The following is a 13,247-nucleotide window of genomic DNA, read 5'->3' as shown; positions in this document are numbered from 1 at the left end:
GGACTAGATCTTAGTGTCTCCAAGGAATAGTTCGAGCTTAATAGACGTTAATTGGCGTAGGGCTATGAACCACAGATGAGACTGTGAAAGTCGCACACGCTGTCACTGTAGGAGTAGATAATTTTTCTCAGTACTCTCTTTGGCCTGGAAAGCTGCTTGTTGAGCCTTGTCGAGATACTCATTGCAAATAACTAAGGTCGTGTTACACTCCTCGCTCGAGGGATGATTGTGTAAATTGTCGTCAAGCTGTGGTAGAAGTGGCTACTCCTCTTCCAAGCGTCCCTTGCGGTATTTGATATCCTCCAGCGGTGTGTTGTCTGAAAATTCTTCAATCGCGGACACTAGTTACATGATAGGACTTCTTTGAAGATATAGTTTCTTTTTCAAACGTTGTAACTCGTCGAGAAGCGTTGTTGTTGGTAGCTTTCAAATAAAACACTACGCGCACTGTCAAAATATCCCACTATTTCAAATAGACAAAGGTTGACTACGTGAAGCAAGTCGCTGGCGTACAGAGATGCTACTGCCTATCGAGACAATGGACGATAAATTTTTAAATTAAATACGCACAACAATATGATCATTTTTGGGCTAGACAAGACGGTTTATAGTGTTTTCTGGTAATGTCCAAGAATGTTTACCTATCGAAGTCGCGGTCTGCTCAAAAATGGTTCAAATGGCTCTGAGCACTATGGGACTTAACTGCTGTGGTCATCACATCAGTCCCCTAGAACTTAGAACTACTTAAACCTAACTAACCTAAGGACATCACACACAACCATGCCCGAGGCAGGATTCGAACCTGCGACCGTAGCGGTCGCGCGGTTCCAGACTGTAGAGCCTAGAACCGCTCGGCCACCATGGCCGGCGTCGCGGTCTGCAAACGATATACACCGAACGTGCGATTCTAAATCGATCACGCGACTGTGGTGGCGGGCGTTATGATAAATTATTTGTGAGGTGCTAGGAAAACCCAAACGATTTATGACGGTAGTGAGTGGGATGTCTGGTATTGTAGACGTTTATTCGGACGATTGCCTCACGTGGAAGAATCTAATTCCATGCTTATGCAGTGTAGAAAATTGTTTGAATTTTTGTCGGAAATGTGACACACTACCCACATTTTTGCGTGACATTGGCAGAGTCTACCCATGTTACTTCAAAAAGGGAATGCTTCCCGTAGTATGGACATCAAATTGATTTTTTTCACGACGGCAACGTCGACGACGAGTGAGGTAAGTCTTTTCTTTTGTAATTACAACTATTTGAGTAATGATCTTCTTTTGTCGTTGCTGTAGTGACCACTATAATCATGCTCATAACGCCCGCCACCACAGTCGCGTGATCGATTTCGAATCGCACGTTCGATGCATATCGTTTGGAGCCCGCGGCTTGGATAGGCAAACATTCTGGGAAATTACCGTTTTTCTAATGGCAGCAGCAGGCTCTGCGGGCCGTGAATGTTTCATTCTCAGCCGCAAGAGCGGTGACCAGCGTCCATAATCTTTTGTGCAATGTGCCTACTCTACAGTGCGCACTAGCGTCATACCTTTTAAATGTTGTAGCAGCTTCGTCAGCTCTCAGCAGCAAGATGGCGTCAGTGTGTCGTCCAGTTATAAACCTCGAGCTCCCTATTCCATGGTGACGTCACCAAAAAATGTCTCTGTCGAGTTGAGAAAGAAAGGAAGTACAAGCCGATCGCTTTAACTGTTTATTTGCGTAACTATAACAACAAGACACTCAACGATATTATATAAAGATAAATACAAAGATAAAGTGCTTAGGATAGCGATGTACAACGTCGCTGATCTTCCACATCAGCCGTTATTATGCTGCTGGATAGCGTCCTAATGGAACCGATCTGTTCTCAATCAGACAAGTTTTATTCGATTTTCAAAACGAACAGAAGGTATGTCTGTGCAACGTGGAATCGAAACCGGGACTGTGTCCTTACCTGTTCTGTGTCCAGTTTGCCAACGAGAGAGCGGAAAGTCTAAACGTGGGGGAATGTTCATCGGTGTCTCCCCTGCAAACTGTTCTCCATTATCCTCCTAGCACCCACGGTATTTGATCTAAAAATGGATACGATAAATACAAAAATCTCGATCTTGATGTTTTTCAGTGACCTTTGCCAATTACACTCCCTCATTACGCACACTAGATGAGCCATTCTTAAAAGTATTCAATTCATTTTGATGTTGTTTGTAAACTGAAGGTATTATCTGCTTTGCAGATGAGAATTGAAGCTGGAATACCAACTGCTTGGAATTGAAAGCTGTTTGTTTATTCTCCTACCCTGATCTGCCTGCCGAGTTAGTGAATAATAACAAAAATTATTTTCTGGTAGATATACAGATCACTGTCATAATTTGTGTGTCGCTGTAAAGAACTGGTTTTAAACTAAATTTGTTACGCAGACTCATTTTAAGGAAACAGGTACGGTTCATACTGTAGTCGAAGGCACTATTTGATATCAACTGTGCGCTCAAATTATCTAATTTAGGTTTTCCGTGATTTCCTTAAATAGCTTCAGGCAAATTCCAGGATGGGTCCTTTGAAAGGGCACGGCCGACTTCCTTTCCCATCCTTCGCTAGTCCGATGCGACCGACGACCTCGATGTTTCGTCCTCTCCCCCAAATCAACCAGCCAACTAAAATTGTGGTCTGACACCGCCACAACTCGATCTTCGGTGTCAAGGTTCGTTGCCCAAGTATTCTGTATATTTATATAATAAAAATTCTTGCAGGCAATAGTAACCAATTATGTAATACTTTTATCAGAGTAGTATAAAATAGAAATGTTAAAAATCGAGCCATGGATGTCAACGTTTTGATACTCTTAGTATTATCCAAAATCCACTTCCATACTAACAGAAGAGGAACACACACGTTTATGAATGGTGAGTTCCATGTTAGTGAGAAATGGATGTTGTCGAAGTGCTCCCGGTCGCTTCGAAATTTAAGTAATTATAAACAGTCCTTATTCTTTTATTTTGACGTATTCCGTTTAAAATCAGTTGTTTTGAGCAGCGCCAGACTCTACTGATGATCGGCGTGTTGTTCAGCAAATAGCTTTTCTAAATACTCGCTCGAGGAGAATCGAAAGCCACTAGAAGAACAAAGACATAATTATATTTCAAGGTAATAAATCGCGACTGGTTGTCGTCTGCGCATTTGTTATAGATCTGGTGTCCCGGTGACTTTCATAGTATGACGATATTTGGAGCGCATAAAACAGCTATTCAGAGCTGTTTTCGTTTTTCTTGAAAACTGATCTGTTTGCAATAATACCTGAAGAAACAGGCGCTGACGGTAGGAGTGCCTGTTTCTTCTTCTTCTTCTTCTTCTTCTTTTTGTTCTCCTGGAAATCGATTCTCCTGGGAATGGGGTTGTTATTATTCTATGTGACTTTTCGTGGAACAGTTAGCTGCGACCTTTCTTGTATACGTATCAGAACAGCCCGTGGAATAATTTAGGTAGCCAGGAGAAATAGTACTCGGAAAAGAGCAACAGATAGCGGATTCCATTGTGTCCTGGTTCTGCCGTAACTTGGCACGGCCGCGATCCCAACCTCTTGTGGAAACCTGTTCTGTCCTCGGTGAGCATTCCCTTCTTTAAATCCTGGCCTATGACCAGTAGCGAGCACTCGATGAGGCAGCCGCATCAGTGGGCCGCCGTACTTGACCTTCTTGTAGCACATTAACACTACTAGAGATGGTTTAATGATGTGTTCTTGTCTTAACTGTCCTGGACAGACAGCTATAACAGCAGTGGCACAAAGTGCACAGGATATTTCTTTGTGCTCTGTATTCTGATTTTACATGTCATATGAAACATACACTGTTCGTGAAAAATTAATGGTAAGGAAATGTAAATATTTCCAGCATTCCTATGTTCTTTCATACAGACTTGAATATAGATGAACGACGCACGAGCAAGTACACTAATGGGGAAAAAATCCCAACCCACGAAGGAGTTGTGCGAGATACACGAAAGTTGGTAGGCGTGTTTTTACATCTGAAAAATGAGGTCTATTGTAATTTCGCCCCAGTCGCATAACAGTGGCACTATGAGGCTGCAAATCAGGTTTGCTCTGAATAAACGGTGTTACGACCTTAAGCGTTAGTTACCTTTGAAATAGGATGTAGTGAGTTGATGTTAGCCAAGAATGCCTTATGAGGATGAAGACGCCGTGTCCAACAGCTCACTGAGTTTTAACGAGGTCATGCAACATGGCTACGAGAAGCTGGATGTTCCTTCTGCCATACTGCAGACTGACTAAGTAGAAATGTAGCCACTGAACATGATTGCTGGTTGCAGTGTTCTCGGGATGGTTCAGTCCCAAGAAGACCCGGCATCGGACGGCCACGTGGCACATAGGGAAGACCATCGTGTTCGGCGCGTGGCTCTGGCGCATCGCACTGTATCTGCAGCAGCAGTTTGAGTAGCAGTTGGCACGAAAGTGACACGACGAACTGTGACAAATCGGATACTTCAAAGATATCTCCGAGCCAGACGCCCTGGAGCGTGCATTCCACTGACCCCAAATCTACGCCATCTGCGAGTTCCGTGGTGCCGAGCGAGAGCTCATTGGTAGGCAAGGTGGAGGCCTGTTGTGTTTTCTGATAGAAGCTGGTTCTGCCTCGTTGCCAGTCACGGTCGTTTGTCGGTTAGGAGGAGGCCAGGTGAACGCCTGCAACCAACCTATCTGCGGCCTAGTAACACCTGGAGTTATGGTCTGTGGGTGCGATCTCGTACCACAGCAGGAACACTCTCGTGGTTAACCCACGCTTCTCGATTGCAAATCTGTACGTCAGTCTGGTGATTCGACCTGTTCTGGTGCCATTCATGAACAGCAACCCAGGGCGTGTTTTCCAACAGGATAATACCGCTGTTATAACCCAACATTCTCTACAGAGTGTCGTCATGTTGCTTTTATCTGCTCAATCACCAGATCTGTCTCCAATCGAGCCCGTATGGGACCTCATCGGACAATCTTCAGCGTCATTCACAACCAGCGTCAATTGTTTCTGTGCTGACCGACCAAGTGCAACAGACACGGTACTCTATCCCACAAACTGCTATCCGGCTCATTGTATGCACGTTTACATGCTTGCGTTCAACATTCTGGCGGTTATACAGGTTATTAATGTATTCACATTCGAATGGCTTTTCTCTTGCGTACCTGAATCTGTGAGCTTGCAACGTTAATCACTTAAATGTGGTACCCAGAAAAAATGTTTTCCCTAACTTTCATTACTCTATATTAATTATTTCTCGGTAGAGTGATTTTATTCTGTCAATGTATCTTTTATTTTACAGAACGAAACACAAACAAACAATTTTGTATACTATGTACGCTAATCAGTGGTTTATGCAAACTAAAAATTGTACTCTGGATTGCGACGTATATGAACTGTTCTTGTTCGGGTCGTGTAGATAATGTATGTCTATAAAGATCAGGGTCGAAACGCATTTCCAGTCGTGAGAAGTTTGTTTATAAAACTACAATGGTGGTATTGAATAGTATGATGTACAAATTGAGGTGTAAGATTTAAATGCGTGCTTCAGCTGGCATATGGAGAGTCGCTTCGTTGCAACTAGTTTGTCTGCTGTGACCTGGCGATTTAGTGCCGTGAGGTGATCAATACATCAATATCAACTTCCAATACAAATTGGGAACAAAAGGAAGTGATTTCATCGAAATTCATTTGTTTGCATTTCATTATCTTACGGCAGTTTTCGATTATGAACAACATAGAAATGAAATTCGCTGAGATCTATGTTTCAAATGCCGGGTTAAAAGCGGAATAGAAAACGCAATTAAATATTTCATTGTCAGTTCAAAATAGGGGATTTTTTCTTTATATATTAAATCATTTTTTGGAGTGAATGCATGTTTTTTCATTGTTTCTACATTTTATGCTGTGTTATAAAATTGTATTGTTTCTGGACCCTTAAATTTTTGAGGAAGCATCCTTGTAATACCGGCGTCGCGTCGCGATGAAAGTCGGACGCATATTCATCAGATTCCTCTTAGATGAGGACATAACAGGCCGTATTCGACAACTAGAGAACCAACACACGAAACCACGCACAGCACCTTCCCTGCAGAGTTCACCTAGTGCCTGGGTTTTCAAAGCTCATACATCGCATCCGCTCAGCAGTTGTGGACATGACTTTCAGAAAGGCCAGATGTCCTGATCTTAACAGATATGATAGTGAAATACAAAACCCATTCGCTTCGGATCGTGTAGTGCGTACTTGATTTTGATGACTAGAACTTTTCAGACGGTCAAGATGAGGGCGGTCTTGGATTAGATGAAGAAATCAACAGGATGACGGATAATACAACTAAATATTAGTTTGCTGTCTCCCTGCATTCTCTCCCCAAAAGTGCTTCCTCGATGAACGTGACCTAACGCTTTATTGCTATCTTGAGGTAGGCCTGAGCACGTTATATGGTCGCGCCTGCCACTTATGCTTCGCTGCCAAACACATACATTCGCCCGATTCCGACACCCCCCCCCCCCCCGCCCTTCCCCTTCTTTCTCTCTCTCTCTCTCTCTCTCTGTCTCTCTCTCACTCACCCACTACGGTTACATGTGACACAGGTTCCGAGAGACGAAAACCAAATTTCGGACATCGTACATTTCTCGCTGTTACGTTTACATGTCAAAGTCTGAAGAGGTTTTGTCTAGACTGATTTTCCGACTGGCAGTCGTTTTACACAAAAGTCATTTGGAAATCAGGAAATCAGCTATTCCGGTTTCTGATTTATTCAACACGATGGCTGTTTCTCTTCACTTAGATATTACAGGCAGACAAATTCATGTTGAGTTTAGGGTATCTAGTTCTCCTTCACTGCACCAGACGTCACTCCATGCAATTCAGTCGAAAGTTTTTAAAAGCAACACATCCCAAGCACGTTCCAAACACTGTTGTATGTTTACATAGAAAATTCGACTTTGGAAGTGAAAACCCGCATTTCCAGAATCGATATTGGGGTGTTTATATGACCAATCAGGAGCGATACTCGGAAACTGGTTTACGGTTTTGAAAGTCGGCAGAGAAGAACGTAACAGACAACTTCGTTAGACAATTAATACGTAGAACAATGGTTTCTTTACCCCATGAAATTTACCCACGGGAACGGTCAACTGACGTATATTATTATTAGTAGGCATCTAGAAAACGCCATCTTTCAGTGGCTTAATAAAATACGATTTTCTGCAGCCGAAGATACAACAGTTTATAACCGTGTATCATTTACTTATTTTCCTATGTGCATATAACACCTAAAAATAATAAAAATAACGCTACCAGAGGACTTAAGTTCCCTATTATTGTAACTCTTCGGAAAGCAGACAGTTTCGTGTTTCGTTATATTAAGCGTTAGTTAAAGCCTTCACATAAAGATCGCATTTTGTCTCCACCCTTCCGGATATTACAACAAATGTGAATGCAATTTGACGGAGTCTCATTAAAAAGTAAGTGTCCACTTTTTCATTTCAGTAAAATCGCTGCTGGCGTACACAGATCGTTCTTTTGTTCGGAAGTCAAGATATGCGGGATAAAGTGTGCACATACTTTTCTCCTCTTCGAAAAATTGTGGATAATATCTTCAACACTTGGTGATGACTGCGTTGTTTCATTGCTACTTGTGGCAAATCGAACGTTGACCAGTTAACACTGCCTCTTCACAATAGACTGGTCGAATGCACATTTGTGGTTTACAGTTTTTAGTTCAAGCTGTCATCGTAGTTGCTGCGATGAAGTCGCTTATACGTCAGGAATAAAATCATTTCCGTAACTTTTTGGAAGGAGGGTGTTTATATAGAGTTCAACTCATAAAAGTCACGAATTTTCTCTCTGAGGAAATAAAACTGGGCTAATTTAGTAATATTTATTGTGCAGCTATAGGTGAGGAGTTTTTTGTGTGACAATAGTCCTTTTTGCATCATCAACATTAACACGTTATTCACTTATACCGAAATTGTATACTATTTAAGAAAAGAAAACTTTGTTACTATGTTGGTTCTGATGAAACTGTGTAAATTGCGAGTGTTGCTACGGATACGTGGGCTAGTCATAAAGTTCTGTTTATGACCGAGAAAAAAATCATGCTGCCATCATGAAACATAGTGATGCAGTTAGTCCTCCTCTACGTATTCACTCTAGGGTTCTAAATATTTTTCCAAAAGGTCGATAACTTGGCAGAATACTGAGTGTGGAAGGCTGCGTTTTGACTGTTCACGATATGTACCCCTGGAATATCACCTCGTCGTCTTTCTGGAAAATCACCTCGTCGTCTTTTTGGAAATACCTCCCCGCAGCGATTTGTTCAGGCGAGGAAGAGGATGTTGTCACTGGGTGTTTTGCTCGAGTGTACGGCGGGTGAGGAAAAGTTTGATATTCATTTGGCAGGAGCATCTGGACTGTTTCCTGTGCAGAGCAAGCTGGGGCGTTTCCCTGAAACAAGATCACCCCGTTGGACAGCTTACCGCGATAGCCAACCACAACTTTGTCAGAAACTGCGGTAGTATGTAACCTTTACATTCCATGGGAGACGTCCCCACAAAAAAGAAGAGCTTCACGTTGCCCAATGACTGTTTGATCTTGACGTTTTTCGGGGTTGTTGAATCCACATGTTTCCACTGTTTGCTCTGCTCCTTTCTCTCGGGGCCTTAGTGAAACACCTAGCACTAAGGAAGTTACATGGACACAGTTGCAACATTTCGCTGATGCCTCGGTTCGGCGGGCTTTATTCATGGGTGTGAGATGTCACGGAATCAACGGTTTGTTATCTTCAAAATGTCGTGCAAGATATTGGAAACTGGTCCATAACTGATTTCCTCTTTTTACAATATCGCCTCGATTTTGATACACGGCTATTTGACCACTAGGGCCTCTACTCCCATTGTGATTCCCGGTTCTTCACAGTGAAATGGAAATCTGTTTCGTTCGTCGCCGTTCAGACTTGCTTTCCCTGAATAGAAGTGTTTGAGACACGCAACCAATGTGTCGTAGAATGGTATATTGCTGTCGTGGACATCCACCAACTAGCGTGGATTGTTGTTGAGTTGTAAAAAAAAAAAAACTCATTTATCTGTGGACTGCGCCACTCTGTTTTTCCTTCTCTAGCGGAGCGGTGCTAATAGTCGTAGAACTATTGTGGACTACGGTAGACTATCGTAAGTAAGCGTAGTTTTGCTAGCAGCTTTGGTGTATTAAGGTCGCACCTGCATTACCTGTATGTTAGGTGTGTTGCATACCTATCGGGCGTTACATAATAACGATCTCTTTCTTTCTGTAAGTGATCAGTGTCTTATTCGAATCCTTAAATTTTGGGAGTGGTGAACCGTCTAGGAACTGAGTGACGATATAAAGGGCCTGGTAAACTAGGGAATGTTTTTGTTCTACATAATTATCCTCTTGTGCACTACTTACAAGTAAAGAGCATTCATAGAAATAATGAAACTGTTAAGGTTTAAGTCATCTTTTATTCGAGAATTGTTGATTTGAAACGTGAAACAGAGAGATGTTACAGATTTATCATATAGCGCTGCAAAATACAATTTCCCCCCCCCCCCCCCCCCCCCCCCAGAAAAATAAACTGGTAAAATGAAAACACGCAAAACAAAAATATAGCAGACATCGTTTCAATACTTCGACGAATATATTTAAGGGGGGTATGACGTCAAACGGGCCGACTTGGAGCAGGAGAGGCACCACAAGACATTTTAATTTCCACTGTCTATACTTTTACAAATAAATTCATAAAACTTTGTCAGCATGACCAGGAAGGATTCAGAATTCACACTCTTAGCAGTGGAACTTCGAAAATAATAACGAAATAATTTTTTTACATGTGAAATTTCATCATTTTTTCACTTATTAATGGCAGCATTTATTGCTATAGGTACACTTTTCTTCATAAGTAAGAGAGACCCTTCGATGAATTTTGCACAGCGTACAAACCAAACTTAAAGGTGTATGAAACTCTAAAATTTTCCAAATCTATTAAAAACTGTGGTAAAAATTTAGGTAAATAACTATAAAATTTGTGTTTTTTCTAATCATGAAGTTTGAAATATAACAGCTCATTCGTTTTTTCATAAATTAAATAAATTCTAGAGTTTCATACACCTGTAAGTATACTATGTATGCTGTGCAAAATTCATCGAAGAATCTCTCTAACTTATGAAGAAAAGTGTACCTATAGCAACAAATGCAGCCATTAGTAAGGGAAAAAATTATGAAATTTCGCGCGTAAAAAAATTTATTTTGTTATATTTTCGAACTTCCACTGCAATGAGTGTGAATCCTGACTACTTCCTGGTGATGCTGACAAAGTTTTATGAATTTATTTGTAAAAGTATAGACACTGGAAATTAAAATGTCCTGAGATGCCTGTCCTGCTCCTACCTCCCTTAAAACATGTTTCTGTTATTCATACAGGACTTTCGCATTTATCAATAAAATAGGAAACTCTTGCCTTTGATCATGATGAAGAACGCTCTATTGAGTACAAAATAGCAACAATAATTGTTGATATTTTGTATATTTGTATATGTGAACTGTACTTGCATCAAAAGTAATTGTTTTGGATACATAAAGGGGCGGAAGTTAGTCGATCAACTAACTTCTAGTAGAGTAACACTGAATGATGTACGGTTCTAATTAGGGCTAAAACAAACAAACAAACAAGCGAACAGCAAAACCTGTCGTCGGTTCCCTTTCTCTCTTACACATTTCATTTATGCTTCTTTTCCTACGAATGCTACCAGTACTACCGGTAACACTGCTATTCACTACGTCAAGTATATAATGTACCGAAACTACTGACCCATAGTTTCGGTAGAGCCCAACTCTAGGCGGTATAAATAATGGTAACGCGGGGATTTCAGTGTGTACCATTACTGTAGACAAATGAAAACTGAACTATGCAGTTTTTGTTCTTTCGAGGTGACGATTAAAGCTTTATGACTACGCTCGGTATGTGTGTGCATAAGCGACCACTGGCGGCGCCGTTGCACCGCGTGTGCTGACGAGCGGTGTTTTGCCGGCAGGCACGTACCAGGGGCAGTGGCTGCGCGGCATGCGGCACGGCTACGGGGTGCGCGCGTCGGCGCCGTTCGGCCTGGCGTCGCACTACCGGCCGGGCTCGCGCGCCGTGCGCGCCTCCATGACGTCGCTGCGCTCGTCGGAGCCGGCGGCGGCGGCGGCGGCGGACGTGGCGGCGGCGGCGGCGGCGGAGCGAGACCGCCGCCTGGACGACTCCCGCGGCGGCTTCGTGCTGAAGGCGCGCTCCGACGACCAGCCGGCGCGCCGCGGTTCGCTCACCGACAAGTCCTCCAAGGGCCTGCGCAAGGTCATCTCGGTAAGCGCCTCTGCTGACACTCAGTTAGCAGTTAGCAGCAGCAGCAGAGTGGGTTGTTCACAAGAACTCACTGACTTCGACGAACGTACACCGAAGACACAAAGGAAGACATTAGCTGCCAGTGGCCATTGATTTATAACAATGGGGCAAGCTGAAAATTTATGCCGGACCTGGGTTCGAACCCGAGTCTCCTGCTTATTAGGCACATGTGCTGACTATTACGCCATCCTGACACAGTGGTTACCACAACCGCACACACTACTCTAGCACGCTTCCTGTAAGACCAAAATGCTCAGCTATATCACACTCTAGCGATGCAGTGCCTCTGCTCGTTAGTCTCATCTCATTCCTTGTGGCATCTCGCCGATTCTCGTAAGAGCTCGAGCTTGGTGTGAATCTGCACTGAAGGGGCCATTGGCCGTCATCGCCTTAATTACATATGTCGTATCTGTCCTCTGGAACATCTCTTACAGAAGATATACCACTCTGAATCTGCAACCACTATGGATCAAGACACAAAGGAAAGATGCAGCGAGTAGTGATGCTAATGATCAGAGGCACTACATCTGTAGTGTGTGGTACGAGTTGAAAATTCGGATCTGACAAGAGGCATGTTTGGGTAGTCCATTGGTTGTCGTAACCACAGCGTCCAGATGGCACAGCAGTCAGCGCATCTACCAAGGAAGCAGGAGACCCGCTTTCGAATCCCAGTCCAGCACACATTTTCGACTATCACTATTAATAAAAATCGGTGCCCACTGGCTGCTAATGTCTTTAATTCCTTTATGTTTTGATTCGTAGTAGCTGCAGTATCAAAATTGTGCCTATTCTTTCAGTCATGTCCGAAAGAGTACACACAATATATAATTCAGGAGATGACAGCCAGTGATCCCTTCAGTGCAGATGCACGCCAAGCTCGTAAGCTCATGAGAATCGGCGAGATGCCACGAGTAGTGACGCTAATGAGCAGGGGCACTACATCGGCAGTGTGTGGTGTAAGTTCAGATTTGGGTCCAATGGGAGGTGAGCAACCGTGTGGTTGTGACGACGACTGTGTTCAGATAGCATAGTGGTCAGCGCATCTGACAAGTGAGCAAGATACCCAGATTTGAATCCTGACTCATGACAATCCGAAAGAAAAGACACCACATATAGAACATGGTCTAGTCACTAGATGTTACCCAAATAAGAATTAGAATAAGAAATGCATCAGGGGCTTTTCACCCCACATAAGGCTGCCCAAGTCGACTGTCATCTGATTGTGACGTGGACATGAGAAGGAACAACTACAACTCTATCTAGATCACGCAGACGTCGTGTACTGGCAGACAGCGACCTTTGAGCATTGTGAAGATTGAAAATCTTCCGCTGATTTCAAGCGATTTTCTAAGTGCAACCAGCAGTCCAGCTACCACAATGACTGTGCATCGGGAGATAAAAAGGAATGGGGTACAATGGTGGAACAGTTCCTCTGAAGCATGTGAACACTTTACTGTTTATTCCGTACGATAGAGGAACAATTTGGAGAGGACGACTGTATGAGCATTACAACCCAACCTGTCATAAGACAACATCCGTGAGGCACTGGTTCGTTGAGAATAACATTCGTGAAATTGACCTGAACCCAACGGAACACCTTTGGTATGAGTTAATAAGTCGACTTCGCTCCAGTCCTCGACGTTTGACATCAGAACCTTCTCTGGTTACGGCTGTTGGCCAAGAAAAGGCCACCATCCCTCCACACACATTCAGACAACACATTGATAGTCTTTGCTATATGGATCAAGCCGTCATAAAGCCGAAGGTTGGACAAACCCCGTATTAATGTCCACTAATGCTTATTGACATTAACGGTCTGAAAGTG

The 13,247-nt window shown here is 43.1% G+C and overlaps 1 protein-coding gene across 1 annotated transcript in view; it reads left to right on the top strand.

The window, feature by feature from the left end:
- Positions 1 to 13,247, top strand: part of LOC124798152 (junctophilin-1) — an 889,016-nt gene that overhangs the window by 563,404 nt on the left and 312,365 nt on the right. The window contains exon 3 of the mRNA XM_047261432.1: positions 11,073 to 11,383. Within this exon, the coding sequence (XP_047117388.1) occupies positions 11,073 to 11,383 (311 nt within the window). The remainder of the gene's footprint in view (positions 1 to 11,072; positions 11,384 to 13,247) is intronic.

The sequence above is a fragment of the Schistocerca piceifrons genome, chromosome 5 (assembly GCF_021461385.2).
Source record: "Schistocerca piceifrons isolate TAMUIC-IGC-003096 chromosome 5, iqSchPice1.1, whole genome shotgun sequence".
NCBI classification, from domain to species: Eukaryota; Metazoa; Arthropoda; class Insecta; order Orthoptera; family Acrididae; genus Schistocerca; species Schistocerca piceifrons.
The sequence above is the reverse complement of the archived record's forward strand: the minus strand, read 5'-3'. Positions and strand labels throughout refer to the sequence as shown.